General features: G+C 42.5%; 1 protein-coding gene across 1 annotated transcript; it reads right to left on the bottom strand.

Annotated features, from left to right (window-relative positions):
- Window positions 1-418: 418 nt before the first annotated feature.
- Window positions 419-1,378, bottom strand: OR2AT4 (olfactory receptor family 2 subfamily AT member 4). The gene has a single exon (XM_073315662.1). The coding sequence runs from the start codon at window positions 1,376-1,378 to the stop codon at window positions 419-421; it is 960 nt and encodes a 319-aa protein (XP_073171763.1).
- Window positions 1,379-18,488: the final 17,110 nt, after the last annotated feature.

Below are 18,488 nucleotides of genomic sequence, written 5' to 3' on the forward strand. Positions count from 1 at the left end.
GCATATAGAGGAAAGTTAGTATGTTCAAAAATACTTGATATAAATAGGATGAAAATCACCCCAGTGCAGAGGAAGCCATATCAAGCCATTTAAACCCTACTTATCCATTCTATAGGAAGCGGATGTGGCCCCCCCTGCCACTTCAGGGGTGCACCGCAGTGTCAGAACAGGTACGAACTACCCTGCCTTAGCCAGGTAGCACTGCCAGACCAGAGCCACCATGACCCAGTGCCTTACCTTCCGTGACCCATGACCCATGACCCACAGTTTGAAAACCATTGATTTAAGCCCTACTTAACCCCTTTACAGGGGGTTGATATGATGTTGATATGATGTATATGGTATGGTATATGTATATAATATGATGTATAGGTTCCCAGTGAAACTTCTGTGTTGGAGCTAATTTTTTCCCATGAGATTACAGTTTTTCAGAAGGAGGAAAGATCTTCAGAAAAACAATCTTTTTTACTGCACAATTTACTTCCTTGTTTCGCAAAGTATAAATGAGTGGATTTAACAAAGGAGTTAAAATAGCAAAAATAACATTGCTCATTACATGGATATCAATAGGCATGTCAGTTCTGTAGGAAATATATGCCACGGCAATGGACGAATAGTAAGTGCCAACCACAATCAAATGAGAAGTGCAAGTAGAAAATGCCTTACTGCGACCTCCTTTAGAGTTAATCTTGAATATGGAGACAATGATGTGAACATATGAGAGGGTGACAAGCATAAGCGGCACGACTGAAACAGTCATGGCAATGGAAAACCCCAAGAAAGTCTGAAAAGAGGCACTGAAATCTGAACAAGCTGCTTGCACAACTGCCAAGTGATCACAAAAGCAATGGTAAACTGTGGTTGTGTCTCCAAATGTTAACTGAGAGGTCTGGAATACGACAGGTATTGGTATTAACAATGCAGTTACCCAGGCACATGCTGCCAGTTGAATGTTTACTCTTTTTGTCATTTTAACTGGATAATGCAAAGGATTACAAATTGCTTCATAACGATCGTAAGACATGACTACAAGAAGCAGCGATTCAGTCACTGCAAGACCATGAAAACAATACATCTGTAGAAAGCAACCATGAAAAGAAATAGTTTTGGCATTGACCAGAAACATTGCCAACATTTTGGGAATGGTAGTAGTTGTAAGCAGTATATCCAAGGCAGAGAGATTAGCTAGGAAAAAGTACATGGGTCTGTGAAGTGTTTGATCGACCACAACTACAGCTATAATAATGATATTACCAATTAGTATTAGCAGGTAGGATAACAAAAATACAAGGAAAAGAGGGATCTGGAAATCTTGAAGTGCAGGAAATCCAATGAGATAAAAATCTTTAGCGGAAGAATTGCTGTTGCAGTTATTCATAGTCTGATTTTTGAAAACATCTAGAATGAAAAACACAGTTAGGAAACCATCCTAATTATTACAAGAAAGATTGTAGGGTAATGAATGATGTGTGTTTTGCTGAAGATCTTTGTAGGTAAAATAACATATTGGCTATATTCTTGTAGCTAAGTCCCCCTCACACAATTTCAGTTAACTTAGAGTGCCTTCCATCCCATAGGATGTGTATATAAAGCCACTGGGGAGGGAGTGACATGGTTTAAGTACTATGTTGACAGCGATGAACAATACATCTGTTTCATTGGATCTCGATGATGTAGTTACTCAACTCTACATCTGGCCAAGTGTACTAGCTCAGGCTCTCTTTATGCAATTAAGACTCAGGTGAAGGTGGTGGAGAGAGGAATCGGTCGCAGGATGTGATGGAGATGTTATTTGATTTGTTTGCCGGATCATCGATTTAGTAGTCCTGACGGACATACAGATATAATCACTTGTCCAGCCTGCTTTTTTCCAATCTTTGTTGCAACAGGAGATTGGTTTATGGAAAATAGACCCTGTCAAACTAATTTTTTTTAATAAGATTACAAGTTTGGTTGATAAACACAGTAGTGTTGACATTAGATACTTAGACTTCTGTAAGGCATATGACTTGGCACTACACAACATTTTTGATTCACAATCTAGAATGCTAGGATATTAATTTGGCACACATTAAATGGATGTAAAACTAACTAACTTAGGTCTCAAAATGTAACTGTAAATGAGAAATTGCCATTGAGTGGCTCTGTTTCCAGTGAGGTCTCACAGGGGTCAGTTCTTGGCCCTATGCTATTTAACATCTTTATCAATAACCTGGAAGAAAATATATAATCACTGATAATGTTTGCAGATGGTGCAAAAATTGGGGGAGTGGTAAATAACGAAGTGGACAGGTCACTGATTCAGAGTGATCTGGATTGCTCGGTAAACTGGGCACAAACATACAATATCCTTTAAAAAACAGGTAAATGTAAAGATATACATCTAGGAACGAAGAATGCAGGCCACGCTTAGAGAATGGGGGGCTCTATCCTAGGAAGCAGTGACTCTGAAAATCATGTTGAATAATCATCTGAACACGAGCTCCCAGCGTAATGCTGTGGCCAGAAGAGCTAATATGATCCTTGGATGCGTAATCCGGGAAATCTTGACTAGGAGTAAAGAGGTGATTTTCCTTCTGTATTTGGCACGGGTGCAATTGCTGCTGGAATCCTGTGTCCAGTTCTGGTGCCCACAGTTCAAGAAGGATGTTGATAAATTGGAGAGGGTTCAGAGAAGAGCCATGAGAATCATTACAGTATTAGAAAACCTGCCTTGTAGTGATTGATACCCTTTTAATCTATCTAAAAAGAACAGGAGGACTTGTGGCACCTTAGAGACTAACAAATTTATTTGAGCATAAGCTTTCGTGAGCTACAGAGCAACCTTATACAGAGCAAAACCACGAAAGCAACCTTATACAGAGCATAACCATGAAAGCTTATGCTCAAATGAATTTGTTAGTCTCTAAGGTGCCACAAGTACTCCTTTTCTTTTTGCGAATACAGACTAACACAGCTGCTACTCTGAAACCTTTAATCTATCTATTTAGCTTAACAAAGAGAACAAAATAAGATAACATTAGAATGACCGTACTGGGTCAGACCAATGGTCTCCCTCACCCAGTATCCTGTCTTCCAACAAAGGCTAATGCCAGGTGCTTCAGAGGGAATGAACAGAACAAACAATTATTGAGTAATCCAACCCCTGTCATCTAATGCCTGCTTCTAGCAGTCAGAGGCTAGCAACACCCAAAGCATGTGGTTGCATCCCTGACCATCTTGGCTAATAGTCAGTGATGGACATTGTTAGGATATAGATATTCAGGCCTGTCTGTAAAGGCCTATACTCTAAGAATTTAGGTGTATTCTTATCACTTAGCTAGTTAGAGAGGTATAAAAGAAAGAATCAAAATCACTGCTGGTGTAAGGGCCTTCTCTTACTGTGACAGTCTGAGGCCCTGTTCTTAGGCTAAGGCCTTTGGCTAAGCAGCAGAGGCAGCCATAAGCTGGGAAGCGACCTGTCACCTCCTCACATTCCAAACTAGTCACATTGAAAGAAGGTGCTATTGGGCTGTTAGGAATACAATCCTGTCCTGATAAAGGCTATCACCTCCAGAGAAAGGGAAGAGCCAAGAAGATGTAAAAGGAAACTTAGTTTAATAGCATCCTGTCTGGCAAGAACTCACTTATCAATAGCTGAGATGTGAAATCCTCATTTCTTTGTTGTTCTATCACTATAGTCCCCATTTCCCTATTGTTTGTCTGTATAATCTCTGTCTGGTTCTGTGATTGTATCTGTCTGATGTATAATTAATTTTGCTGGGTGTAAACTAATTAAGGTGGTGGGATATAATTGATTACACAATCATGTTACAATATGTTAGGATTGGTTAGTTAAATTTCAGTAAAATGATTAGTTAAGGTATAGCTAAGCAGAACTCAAGTTTTACTATATAGTCTGCAGTCAATCAGGAAGTAAGGGGGGGAAATGAGAACAGGGAATGGGGGGGAAATTGGAATAATGTTTTTCTAAGGGGGGAACAGGAACAGGGACACAGATAAGGCTCTGTGGTGTCAGAGCTGGGAAGGGGGATACTACAGAAGGAAACTGGAATCCTGCTTGCTGGAAGTTCACCCCAATAAACATCGAATTGTTTGCACCTTTGGACTTCGGGTTTTGTTGCTCTCTGTTCATGCGAGAAGGACCAGGGAAGTGGGTGGGTGAAGGAATAAGCCCCCTAACAGACATATCCTCCATGAACTTACTCTGTCATATCCCCTCTTAGTCATCTCTTTTTCAAGATGTAAAGTTCCAGTCTTTTTAATCTCTCCTCATGCAGGAGTTGTTTCATATCCTTAATCAGGGGTGCTGGAACAACTTGTATAGTGGGGGTGCTGAGAGCCATTGAACCAAACTGTAAGCCCTGAAAAGATGGAAACCACTTCAAGCCAGAGGGTGCTGTTGCACCCCTAGTTCCAACACCTGTGCCCTCAATCAGTTTTGTTGCCCTTTTCTGTACTTTTTCCAATTGTAATATATATATATTGAGATGGGGTGACCAGAACTGCACACAATATTCAAGGTGTGGGCATACCAGGGATTTTTATACTGGCATTGTGAAATTTTTGTCTTATTTTCTATGCCTTTCCTTATGTTGCCTAATATTCTGTTAGTGTTTTTGACTGCTGCTGCACATTGAGCACATGTTTTCGGAAACTGCAAGTTCTCTTTCTTGAGCAGTAGTAGCTAATTTAGATCCCATCATTTTGTATATATATTTGGGATTATGTTTTCCAATGTGCATTAATTTGAATTTATCAACAATGCATTATATCTGCCTTTTTATTGCACAGTCAACCAGTTTTGTGAGATCCATTTGTAATTCTTCACAGTCTGCTTTGGACTTAACTATCTTGAGTAGTTTCATATTGTCTGCAAATTTTGCTACTTCACTGTTTATTTCTTTCTCCAGATCATTTATGAATATGTTGAACAGCACTATTCCCAGTACAGATCAGCAGGGGACACCACTATTTACCTCTCTCCATTCTGAAAATGTACCATTTATTCCTACTCTTTGTTTCCTATCTTTTAACTAGTAACTTATCCAGGAGAGGACCTTCCCTCTTATCCTGTGACTGCTTATTTTGCTTAAGAGCTTTTGGTGAGAGACTTTGTCCAATTACAGTATATCTAGAGGATCACCCTCATGCGCAGGCGTTCTTTGTCCACGTATTTGTTGACCCCCTCAGAGCATTCTAATAGATTGGTGAGGCATGATTTCCCTTTATAAAAGCTGTGTTGACTCTTCCACAACAAATCATGTTCACGTATGTGTCTGATAATTCTATTATTTACTATCGTTTCAACCAATTAGTCTCACGCTGAAGTTAGGCTTACTGTTTCATTTATGGGTTTCAGAGTAGCAGCCGTGTTAGTCTGTATTCGCAAAAAGAACAGGAGGACTTGTGGCACCTTAGAGACTAACCAATTTATTTGAGCATAAGCTTTTGTGAGCATCCGATGAAGTGAGCTGTAGCTCACGAAAGCTTATGCTCAAATAAATTGGTTAGTCTCTAAGGTGCCACAAGTACTCCTTTTCTTTTTATTTAATTTATCAATTTATTCCAAAACCTCCTCCATTCACATCTCAATCTGGGACAGTTTTTCAGATTTGTCACCTAAAAAGAATGGCTTAGGTATGGGTATCTCCCTTACCTCCTCCGCAGTGAAGACCAATGCAAAGAATTCATTTAGCTTCTCTGCAGCGGCCATGTCTTTCTTGAGTGTTCCTTTAGCACTTTGATTGTCCTGTGGCCCCTTTCATTATTTGGCATGCTTCCTGCTTCTGATGTACTTAAAAAATGTTTTGCTATTAATTTTCGTGTCTTTAGCTAGCTGTTCTTCAAATTCTTTTTTTGGCCTGCCTAATTATACTTTTACACTTGACTTGCCAGGGTTTATGCTGTTTTCTATTTTCTTCAGTAGGCTATAACTTCTAATTTTCAAGGGATGCCTTTTTGCGTCTAACCACTTCTTTTACTTTGTTGTTTAGCCCTGGTGGCACTTTTCTGGTCCTCTTACTATGTGTTTTAATTTGGGGTATACATTTAAGTTGAGCCTCTATTATTATGTTTTTTAAAAGTTTCCATGCAGCTTACAGGCATTTCATTTTTCGGACTGTACCTTTTAATTTCTGTTTAACTAGCTTCCTCATTTTTGTGTATTTCCCCTTTCTGAAGTTAAATGCTACTGTGGTGGGCTGCTTTGCTATCATCCCCCTAGAAAGATGTTAAATTTAATTATACTATGGTCAGTATTACCAGGTGGTTTAGCTATATTCAGTTCTTGGACCAGATCCTGTGCGCCACTTAGGACTAAGTCAAGAATTGCCTGTCCCCTTGTGGGTTCCAGGATTAGCTGGTCCAAGAAGCAGTCATTTATAGTATCAAGAAACCTAATCTCTTCATCCTGTTGTGAAGTGACGTACCCAGTCATTACTGAAATAGTTGAAATCCCCCATTATTATTGAGTTTTCTATTTTTATAGCCTTTCTAATCTATCTGAGCATTTCACAGTCACCATCACCATCCTGATCAGGCAGTCACTAGTATATTTTTACTGCTCTATTCTTATTATTCAAGCATGGAATTTCTATCCATAGAGATTTTATAGTATAGTTTGAATCATTTAAGATTTTTACTCTCTTTGACTCTGTGCTTTCTTTCACATGTAATGTCACTCCCCCATCATCATGACCTACTCTGTCATTCCTATATATTTTCTACCCTGCTATTACCATGTCCTATTGATTATCCTTGTTCCACCAAGTTTTCTGTGATGCTCAGTTCTGCTATCCCTAGTACAGAAAACAAATATTGGAAGTTTACTGTTATAATCTCTTGAAACTGTTCTCAGACATGGTAAATCAAATGAAAAAATCACATCCTTTGGTGCCTGTTAACATAACATAAATTATATTAAAAAGGGTTTTTTTTCCATGCTGGATACTATGAGAAAAATAAATAAAAATGAAGCATTAATATGAAATTTATTGACATTTTAATATAATAATATAAACTGAAACTCACTTGTGATTCCAGAGATTACAAGAGCTTTGCTTTTACTGGTGTTACTCTTAGTGATAGATGCAAGACTTCTGCAATAATATCTCTGGCAAATACGTTGATTGAGGCTTTGCGTTTCTTTTGAACAAACTGTGTCATCCTTTTCTTCACCTTCATGTCCCCAAAGATTAAATTAACATTGTTTTCTTATCTAAAATTAAGAGACTCATGCACATGTAGTTATTTTCATGATAAACAATCCCAGCAGAGATTGGAACATCAATGCACTGCAGAGCTCATAATTTGTGTAAATGACATTGAAGATTTGCACAGTCAAGAAAATGAAAGGAAGGTGTTTGAAATACAGGGTGCGCAGCATGATACAACTTCATCAGTATGTGTCATGGTAGCCATTATTTTATATGTGACTCAGTCCTGCTCCCATTGAAAATTGGAATTTTGCCATTGGCTTCAATGGGAGATTGTTCGATCCAATTGTGTAATTCCAAACTTTCTGCATTACGTGAAACAATTTAAGGCCACATTCATTAAAACTTGCCAGACATCCAGGGAGTCAACTAATCATCAAAAAATGCTTATGTCCTAAGTTTCCTGGCAGTAGTGAGGATCTGAGGGAGGTCAGCAGGGACATGGGATTTATTTTGTGTCCTGCTTATGCAGGAGGTCAGACTATATGATCAGTGGTCCCTTCTGGCCTTAGAATCTATGAATCTGTTAGAGAAGTGACAAGAACCCTGGGCTTTGAGGAACATGTGTGCTCACTGTAAAATTTAGTACTGCTCAAATGGTTTCATGCCTGGGAGGCCAGGGAAGTGACTATTGATAAATAACCCTTTTCTCCTCAATTCTCCAGAAAGGTTTTGGGTAGAGAAGAGTCTGAGCTGCAAGGGGAAGCAGCAGTCTGTTCACCCTGGGAAGGGCCTGAAGATTTCCCCTTTCCCAAACTATTAGCTTCAACATTGGCATCTCCTTTTCACTTTTTTCTACCAAATGATTTACTGTAGCAAGGATAAGTGCTCCACAGAACAGTTCTTAAGGGCATGACTGAAAAATACAGGGATCCTTGTACAAGGTGATCTCCATTCTAATGCATTCATATAAACATTCCACATCTTCCTTGTGTTACACACTGTAGAGTAATCTGAAGATCTGGTGCAAGAAGTCCAGGAATCTGGTGCAACTGAGCTCTTCAGATAGTCTGCCTTGTCTTTCGATAGCTTGGAGAAAGGGTTTAACAAGGTACAGATCAGTATTATGCCATATCCAGAAAATATATCTTGTAATTATAATGTGTAAAGTACCAGAGATCCAGGGCCAAAGTCTGATGTTACTACCTTTGTTTAAATCCAGCGACACTTCACATATACATGGAGTTAGTCCAGATTTACATGGGAATGCCTAGGATTAGAATCTGTCTCTAGATATGTATTTACTGCATCCTCTTTTACCTCGGTACCCTTTATCCAGGATTTTTCTCATTTCAGGACAGTTTAAAGAGGGGTAGTTGGCTTGTTTTAAAGTACCTAAAGAAGTCTATCTCAGAAGACAATTTATCATCATTTGCCCATTTTTGCGGTTTTGGGGCTAGCTGCACCCCATCACCTTTTGAGTCTCTTTGGATTCAACCCATTCAGATGCTAGGCTTCTTGCCCTTATCAGGGTTAAGCCTTGCAATTGTTCTACTCCTTGACTGGGACCCAAGTACACTACTTCATGTACACCCACCAAATATGCATGTCTGTCTTAAAGTACTCCATTGGTGACCTACAGAGGCTTAGCTTCTTCAGACATCCTGTGGGTTCCTGTCTTTCTGTGTCTCTCCATCTTGTTCTCCTTTTGCCCCTCCAAGAGAATGTCCTTTCCCTACAATGCTGCTTTGTTCTCAGGGAGACTGAGACAGTTTCTCGGGGTGTCTAGAAATGCAAATTATGCTGTTACCCTCTGCCATGGCATAAAAGGGATTTGCTGGTGCTAAACTGAGTCACATCTCTCTGCCACCCCAGATTGTTAGCCAGCCCCACAGATTCCTCAAGACTCCACTGGACTCTAACCTGGCCTTGCATAAACCCTTGGTGCACTTCAGTTTCCAAACTGTTTTCTCTGTGCCGCAGCCAGCCACTGTCACTGGACACATACCAAAATTATCAAGTCCACTGTATCTGAAGAGACAGCATACTCACCAACTTGCTCGATTTAACCAGGAATTCATACTCTGCATAGTATAACAGCACTGAGATATACTTATGATAAAACAGTGTAGTTTATTAAAAGAACGAGATTAAGTGATACTGGGCAAGAAAAATGGAGATAGAAATGATTGCAAACAAAAGTATAACACACTTAACCAGCTGCAATCCTTGACTAAGACTGTCTTAAAGGAATCTTACCTAAGGCAACCTTTCAGCATCACCCACTCGCATGGCAGGAGATCCTCAATTCAAAAAGCGTTGGCCGCTTTGTACTCTAAGTAATGGCTAACCAACACGTCTTTTTGTTTCTTCTTATGTTCCCAAAAGTTTGTCTTTGTCACTAGAGTCAGGATGAAGCCCTAGGATTCAGCTTTCAGTTCTTCCCCTGCTGATTTCACATCCTCATTTTAATTTGTTCCTTCTGTTAACCTCTGATTCAAATGAACTGCCCACTGCCTCTGGCATCACCATGCTCAATTCACTTTACATTAGAGACAGGGAAATAACTATCCTCCCTTTTGTCTGGAACAAAATCTCTTTTTTCCCATTGTTTGATCACAGACTTTAAAGCATAATATCAGTAAGTATCCATAATCCTTCATATAGCATTAATACACACATTTCACAGTTATATTAATGACCAGTGTGTCACTGACTTTCGTTGAATATCTCACACGACATTCTTTACAGCTAAATATCATGAGAGCAATGTGTTAGGTGTAGTGAGTTTGTCAGGCTTCATAGGAGTTGCGGACACATAGTAAACCACTAATGCGCATCTGTGTCAAAGAATTTGTCAAGTGTTGGTTAGTGTAGCAGATTGCGGACCCACCGGTGTGGTGCCTCCTGCTGGTCATCTGGGAATTAGCTCTTTTCCAGCCTCGGAGTATCTTCTTCTGGCTGGTGTCTTGCCTTCCTCAGGGCCCGTGTCCTTCCCAGACCCCGCTGCCCCTTTACTTTGGAGTTCTGCTCCAGAAGTACCCCCAGTCTCTGGATCTCCCCTCCCAGGGGAACCTCCACCCCTCTATCCCCACCTTGCCTCAGTGGCTACTGCCAGTCATCATCAAATGGATATAAACTGGCCACCAGGAAGTTTAGACTTGAAATTAGATGAAGGTTTCTAACCATCAGAGGAGTGAAGTTTTGGAATAGCCTTCCAAGGGAAGCAGTGGGGGCAAAAGATCTATCTGGCTTTAAGATAAAACTCAATAAGTTTATGGAGGAGATGGTATGATGGGATAACATGGTTTTGGTAATTAAATATTCATGGTAAATAGGCCTAATGGCCTGTGATGGGATGTTAGATGGGGTGGGATCTGAGTTACCCAGGAAAGAATTTTCTGTAGTATCTGGCTGGTGAATCTTGCCCATATGCTCAGGGTTTAGCTGATCGCCATATTTGGGATCGGGAAGGAATTTTCCTCCAGGGCAGATTGGAAGAGGCCCTGGAGGTTTTTCGCCTTCCTCTGTAGCATGGGGCATGGATCACTTGCTGGAGGATTCTCTGCTCCTTGAAGTCTTTAAACCACGATTTGAGGACTTCAATAGCTCAGACATAGGAGGTTTATCGCAGGAGTGGCTGGGTGAGATTCTGTGGCCTGCGTTGTGCAGGAGGTCAGACTAGATGATCATAATGGTCCCTTCTGACCTTAGTATCTATGAATCTAGCCCCCTTTCACTGGGGCAGACTGCAGTCTATAATGACCACTCATCATTGGCAAGGGGGGTTGGACCAGCTGCCTTTGCCTATTCCCAGGCTGCACCTCTATAGCCCCAGTACCTTTGTAGGCCTTCACCAAGGCCTGCAGCCTGGGGGGTTACCAGGCTGGAGCTCCGCAGCTCCTCTTGCCCTTCCCCAGCACTGGTCTACTTCAGGTACCTTCTTCTCAGGCAGCTAGCCCTTCCCACTCCAGGGCTAGAGTGAGACTCCTTCAGCTCCTGGCCCCACAGCCCTTTTATCCAGGCCAGCTGTGGCCTGATTAAGCAGCCACACCTGGGGCACACTACCTTGCCAGCCTCCCTCAGTTGCTCTTAGTCCCTTTTACCTTGGAATGGGGCAGCCGCCCCATTACCCTTGGCTTTGTCATATGCCAGCCAAAGCAGTTTGATAGGCTGTTCGGCAAACAAGCCAGAGTCACTACAGCAAATTGTTCAGGCATTGCCCTGAACCGCCCTTAAATGGAATCTGTTAGGTGACTATTAGAAAGGGCCTCCTTCTTGCTGCCCTTCCTGATACCCAGACAGACTTTTATGTAAAATATGCATTACCCATGTACAGTGTAAAACCACTGCGTTACTGCCAGATCCAGCATGAGCAATTATTAAAGAGTACCCCCATATTTGTCACACAGATATATAAAGAAATAAAAGAATTGCATATAAATAATACTTACATCCATGCCAGCGCATCTGTTCTTAGACCTATATTAATTGTCCTATAGTATGAGATGTAAGAATGATCAATGTAGTCTAATCTAGCTACGTTTTTATAATATGCCCTGCTCAGTGCTCTGTTGCATGTCAGTGTAGGAGCCTATGTTCTTACCTTCTGGCATAGAAGAAGTCCTTTCCAACACTTAAAAGATTTCCCCATTTGTTGTTTCGTAGCTTCTGATGAAGGTCCTGCTGCTGTTTTTAGGTAAGTGGCACAGTGGGATGAGCCTGAGATCTGTCTCTCATTATGCTCCATTATATAGAGATAAAATCAAAATGTATATCTTGCATTTATAATACTCTCTTCATTTGCCAAAAACGTGACTGGATTCCGTTCCAGTAATTTTTTCTCTTAGATAAAATATTGATCTTAAAGCTAATGGAAAAACATACCATTTATTATGGTAGCGTGTAGGAACCCCAGTCAAGGGTCATTGCATTAGATACTGCGCAGTCCCTGCCCCAGAGGCCATCCAGTCTAGGTGTCAGAATGTAACAGGTTGAGAAGATAGATGAATGTGGTGGGGATGGGAGGATGAGGTAACATAAAATGAACAGAGTTTACCAGAAAAATAGACCTTTCAGCTAGCCAAACCACATCCAGACGGCAGCAATTTATAGATCACAGCAATGTTAGATTTTAATAGATTTTAGGGAAGATAAGTGGTCAGCTTTACAGTCAGGATCCTGACAAGGGCAGTCAGGACCAAGGGTCAAAGCAGGGTCAAACCTGAGGCTGAGTGTACCAGAGGAGTTTGTAGTCAAGTTCCAGGCCAGGGTCAATACCAAGCATCAGAGTTTGTCTCAGGTTTCAGGGTCCAGGTGAGACGGAGAGGTCCAAATCAAGACAAGGTCAGAGCCAGGAGTTCAAGAGAAGGGAGAAGGACTGGTCATGGCCACTACAGGAGATGCATGCTGCTGCCTGAACACTTTCTGGACACCCATTGGTTTATACTGGGTGGGAAGCTAATCAGGAGCCATGAGGTTGCTTCCTGTTGGACTCCTTGAGGTGGGACTTCCTGTTGTCTGTGTCCACAGTGGGTCGTGTGTAGTAGAGCACAAGCTGGTTGTAGCTGCCACTGAGTTCTTCTGCCTGGCAGCTCTGCAGGCTCATGTTCCAGACCTGTTGGGCTTTACACTAGTCCCCCCTCTAGAAGTGCCCTCCACTGGCTCAAGTTTGTCTGGACGGGCCATCTGGAAGGCAGCCATAAGGTCAAGGACATAGATTTGGGATGCTGGCTCTCAAGATTGCTCTCCTGGGTCATAGCCCTTCCTGTCTACATAGTACCAGTGGGAGCTGCATTTGATTTTTGAGTCCAGTATCTTATGGACTTTTTACTGTTCATGTCCTTGGACCCACACTGGACAGGGTAGTGGTTGGGTCTGGTGAGCAAAGGAGTTGTTGGTGTAGTGTTTTAGCAAGGATATGTGGATCATTGGGTGGATTTTGAGGGATCTGGGTAATTGAAACCTAATGGTCACTGGGTTGATTACCTGGCTGATGGAATATGACCTGAGGTATCAGTAATCCAGTTTACAACATGTCCAGTCAGCACAGAGCTGTTGGGCTGAGAGCCACATTTTTTGCTCGACGGTGAATGCTGGGCTTCCCGGCTCTGTGCTTGTAATCATCCCTGGCCTTGTACAGATGTGCCTTGAGTTCTTCTTGGCTCTCATAGATCTGGCACACCCAGTTGGCGCCTGCTGGATTGGTAGACATGATAGGTAGAGTTGGGGATGGAAGTCACAGTTTGCTTAGAATGGACTCTGTTCAGTGGAGACTTAATCAGCATCATTATAAGCAAGCTCTGCTTGGGGCAGGAGGCTCCTGCAGTTGTCCTGGTGGAAATTCATGAAGCAGACCAGATATTGTTCCAACCCTTGATTCACTTGTTCAGACTGACAGTCAGTTTGTGGGTGACAGGTGGTGGATGTATAAGCACAGACCCCAAGCAATCATAGGTTTTCACGCCAAAATCATGATACAAATCATGGAAACCGATCTATTGTGACTTGCTCTGGCAGTCCATGGAGATAGATGATGTGACTCACCAGGAGCTGGGCCATTTCTTCTGTGGAGGGCAGGTGCATAATGGGGATGAAGTGGGTCATTTTTTGTCAATTGGTTGACCACCATGAGGACTACAGTGTGCCTCTTAGACATGGAGAGCTCGACTATAAGGTCCAGGGTAATGGCTACCCAATGTCTGGATGGGGTCTCAGAAAGCATAAGGGTGCTGAGCGTTTTTGAGCACAGCATCTTTATGTGGGCATATGTCTCGCAGGATTCAACATACGAGTGGATTACTGTGTGCATTCAGGGCCACAAGGAAGCTAGGCTAAAGACTATCTATTGCTCTCTCCCCACCACCCCCAAGGGTTAGAGCCCCAGACTGTGTTTGCTGTCTGCCCTAGCCAGGAGGCTTGGGCTAAAGACTGCCTATTGCTCTGCCCTGCCCCAAAGGTCACAGCCCCAGGCTGTTTTCTGTCTGCCCCAGCCTGGAGGCTTGGGCTAAAGACCACTTGTTCCTCAGCCTCACCCAAAGGGCCAGGGCCTAGGCTACTAACTAACCATGGGTTTCTTGCCTGACACAGAGAGGCAGAGTGGCCTTCCTCTGAGCCTGACTAGGAGGGACCACTACCAATCACTACAATATAGCAATTAGTTAAAAATACAAACAAAGTCTACCTAGCACAAGGGGATACATTAAGAGTATCATTAAGAGGATACATTAAGAGTAGTCAAATTACTCACAACGTGAACTTCCGTCCTTTAAGCCAAAGAGTCGTTATGCAATTTTTATTCAGGCAACACTCCTATTGATTTTGGTGCTTTGGATTTGGCCCTTTAAGAGGTTTGCTAAGTTGTTATATGTTCATTGCCCAACCCATTACTTTAAAAATATATATTGTTGTTTTCATGCAAAAGTGGATTCCCTCAGATTTGAAATGTGTGGATTTCTGCAGACCAGAGAGAGATCTGTGTGTGCTTGAGGTAACTACTGCATTTCTCTGTCTAATTAAATATGTAAAACAAAGTTTGCGTATCAATTTATTTATTTGGGTTGTCAGAAACTTTTTGAAAGATAAAGGATATGCAATAGCTTTATAGGTTTGGGGGAAAAAAATGCTCGTGAATTTAATGCTTGTGAAGAGTACGAGATTGACAGGACTGGAGACTGAAGTCTTCTGTCCATGGTACCAGTACAGCAGGACTGCAAGATTCTTTCCCAGAGTCCCACCAATATTGTCTCAGTCCAGTTCTAGAGAGAGTACTAAGGTAATGTGTTACCTTGGAAGTTCCTTTTATGCATCCCTATACTAATGGCACTGTTACAGTCACAGCCAAGCAAACTTCCTTGAACAAGGCTGTTTGCCTTAGGCCGCCTCAACGTGGTCACGGAGCTCGTTGTGGTGCAAGATTCACATGGGTTCTTCCACTGTGGACCCAATTCTTCCAGCCTTATGTTGATCAGTATCTTGTTCCAAGTAATTACGTTGGAGGGTGGTAAAACTCGACCCTTACATTTTGCTGTGTCACAATAGGAATTTCAAAACATAATTGAATAGAGACCCTTGTTTGAGGCCACTTAGTAATAAACTGGCAGCACCCAGAAGCTATGGAATATAGTTTTCCTGTGCTTAGAATCTACCTGCATTGCACAAATAAAGGCATCTGAAATTTTGGAAAGCACATTAATTCATTACCAAATTCAGAGAATAAAACACTTGCTGGAAATCTCTTTTCATGGCCACTGGATGTTGCTGTTGCACTCCGGAAATATCAGCTTGCTCTGAATTTCTTCCATGGAAACAAGCAAGAAAATGTCATTGTGGGGTTGTAATGTGGCATTTACTGCTGATTATAAACCATTTGATCTGTGCTCGTGTCTTGTCTTGTCAGCTAGATTCTACACTTTAATTAAAAACAGATTTATTACAGCTACTGTACATGATCCTGGGATTATCTGGGCTCAATTCATTCTCAACAAATGATCATGAAAACGTGCTAAAAAGTGACAATCACTTCCTCAGACCAGCAAATTTCTTAACCTCTTGTGTTCTGGGATGTATTGCACACTCTGGGCCCAATCCTGCTTCTAGTTAAGGTATTTAGAGTTTTGCTATTGACATCCATGGGAACAGGATCAAGTCTTTAAGGACTACACTGTTTCAAGCAGATTGCTACACTTGGAAGTTACATTGTATGCCCTTGGTCATGTATGTCCTTAAGGCCTCACTAATGGTGTTTACATGTATAATCAGTTAGTGAACTTCATAAAGCTGTTTGAAGGGTGCACATATTTGCTGGTTGATGTTATGGATTAGAATGTGGTGGCCCCAGGCAGAGGCTCAAAGATGGGAGAGTGCAAGGAGCCTTTGGGCCAAAAGAAATCTGATGAGGTTCAACAAGATCAAGTGCAGAGTCCTGCCCTTAGGACGGAAGAATCCCAGGCACTGCTACAGACTAGGGACCGAATAGCTAAGCAGCAGTTCTGCAGAAAAGGACCTAGGGGTTACAGTGGATGAGAAGCTGGATATGAGTCAACCGTGTGCCCTTGTTGCCAAGAAGGCCAATGGCATTTTGGGCTGTATAAGTAGGGGCATTGCCAGCAGATTGAGGGACGTGATCGTTCCCCTCTATTTGACATTGGTGAGGCCTCATCTGGAGTACTGTGTCCAGTTTTGGGCCCCACACTACAAGAAGGATGTGAAAAAATTGGAAAGAGTCCAGCGGAGGGCAACAAAAATGATTAGGGGATTGGAACACATGACTTCTGAGGAGAGGCTGAGGGAACTGGGATTGTTTAGTCTGTGGAAGAGAAGAATGAGGGGGGATTTGATAGCCGCTTTCAACTACCTGAAAGGGGGTTCCAAAGAGGATGGCTCTGGGCTGTTCTCAGTGGTAGCAGATGACAGAATGATGAATAATGGTCTCAAGTTGCAGTGGGGGAGGTCTAGGTTGGATATTAGGAAAAACTTTTTCACTAGGAGGGTGGTGAAACACTGGAATGCGTTACCTAGGGAGGTGGGGGAATCTCCTTCCTTTGAAGTTTTTAAGGTCAGGCTTGACAAAGTCCTGGCTGGGAGGATTTAGTTGTGGATTGGTCCTGCTTTGAGCAGGGGGTGGGACTAGATGGCCTCCTGAGGTCCCTTCCAACCCTGATAGTCTAGGAGTCTATGATTTACCTCTCTCCCAAACCCTGCACAGGGACCAAAATGTCTCTGCCTGCAATCGACTTTGAGCTCTATCCCACTGTCGCACAGCCAACCGTGCACCTCCACTAGTGGCAATAACTGGAGGCTCTCTAGCATAGGCAGGGTCACTGGCATTGACTGCTCTTGTGGCCACCATCTTCTCTAGAATAGTCCTGAGTAGCGTAGCCTCTATCAGTGGGGCTGGGGAGCAAAGCCACTGTTCATGCTACCCATGATTCCAACCTCCTCAAAGAATGTGAGGAGGAGGTCCCCCTCCCTTCCCTCATGCACACACCTGAGCAGGCATGGAGAGAAATGCGCACTGAACCTCTTTAAAAGCTGTCAGAGCTGTCACTGCAGTGTGTTCCCAGGGAGTCTCTGTTTGAATCAGCCAGAATTCCTCCTAAGGGTCCTGCAGCAGCAACTTTGCTCTGCACCCTCTCTTGGTGCCGACTCCTGTGCCATTGAAGTCAGTGAGAGCTAGCAAACAGGAGTGGCTAACGGGGGAGTTTTGCGAGGGAGTTCTCCAGGCGAAGGAGGAGCAATTATGTGATCCTTGGGGTAAATTTGTTGTCTGTAGTGTGTGTGTGTGTATGTTTGTGGTGTGTTTGCTGTTTCACTGAAATATACCGTGTGATCTGTTTGTTTGGGGGACTGTGTGCTGAGCCTAGCAGCCTGCTAGGCAAGGCTGAGAGCTTCTTAACAAGGCTTTGATCCCTAAGCCCTTTAGCACCCATCAACCCTTAACCAGGGGGCCAAAAATACCCCCAAATGATTATCATACACATTGTAAGGAGAGTGATCACTTTAGATAAGATATTACCAGCAGGAGAGTAGGGTGGGGGGAGAGAAAACCTTTTGTAGTGGTAAACACCCATTTTTTAATGGTTTGTATGTATAAGAACATCTTCTGTATTTTCCACAGTATGCATCCGATGAAGTGAGCTGTAGCTCATGAAAGCTCATGCTCAAATAAATTGGTTAGTCTCTAAGGTGCCACAAGTCCTCCTTTCCTTTTTTTATCAGACAAGCTATCTTCCTCCATTATCTCAAGTTCCTCTCCCCCAGCTCCTTCCTGGGTCACCTCCAATCTGATTTCTGTCCACTACGCTCCATTAAAACTACTCTCACTGAGGTTTAAAATAACCTCTTCCTCCTGACCACATCTCAAGGCCTGTACTCCATCTTCATCCTCCTAAATCTTTCAGATGCTTATGAGACAGTTCATCACTCCCTCCTGCTTGATATCTTGTCCTCCCTTGGCTTTTGTGACACAGTTCTCCCGTGATTCTCCTCTTATTTCTGTGGTCACTTCTTCAGTGTCTTTTTTGGCATCACAGGGAAATCCACAGCAGGAAAAATATTAGGGCTTTCTGCTCCCTTTCTGTGCCTATGGCACAGAGACAACAGGTTCAGGCCAGAAAATCTGGCCGAAGACTGGGAGAGGTATGTTGGGAGAATAACGTACCTGAGCTATAGCACTTATTGCTAATGGTCATTAAATGTATACAGTTGAAACAGGGACAGTATAGACACATCGCTAACCTACACAGATATTTTAAATCAGGATTTGCTGAAGCAATTTGATGTTCAAGTTCTTTATTTTGTTTAAATGGATGTGGCCTATTTGTCAGCAGA

Source organism: Lepidochelys kempii, chromosome 1, assembly GCF_965140265.1.
Source record: "Lepidochelys kempii isolate rLepKem1 chromosome 1, rLepKem1.hap2, whole genome shotgun sequence".
Classification (NCBI taxonomy): Eukaryota; Metazoa; Chordata; order Testudines; family Cheloniidae; genus Lepidochelys; species Lepidochelys kempii.

What these genes read in the sequence shown, in the direction of transcription:
- OR2AT4 (XM_073315662.1), bottom strand. Translation starts at nt 1,378, where the DNA reads ATGAATAACTGCAACAGCAATTCTTCCGCTAAAGATTTTTATCTCATT.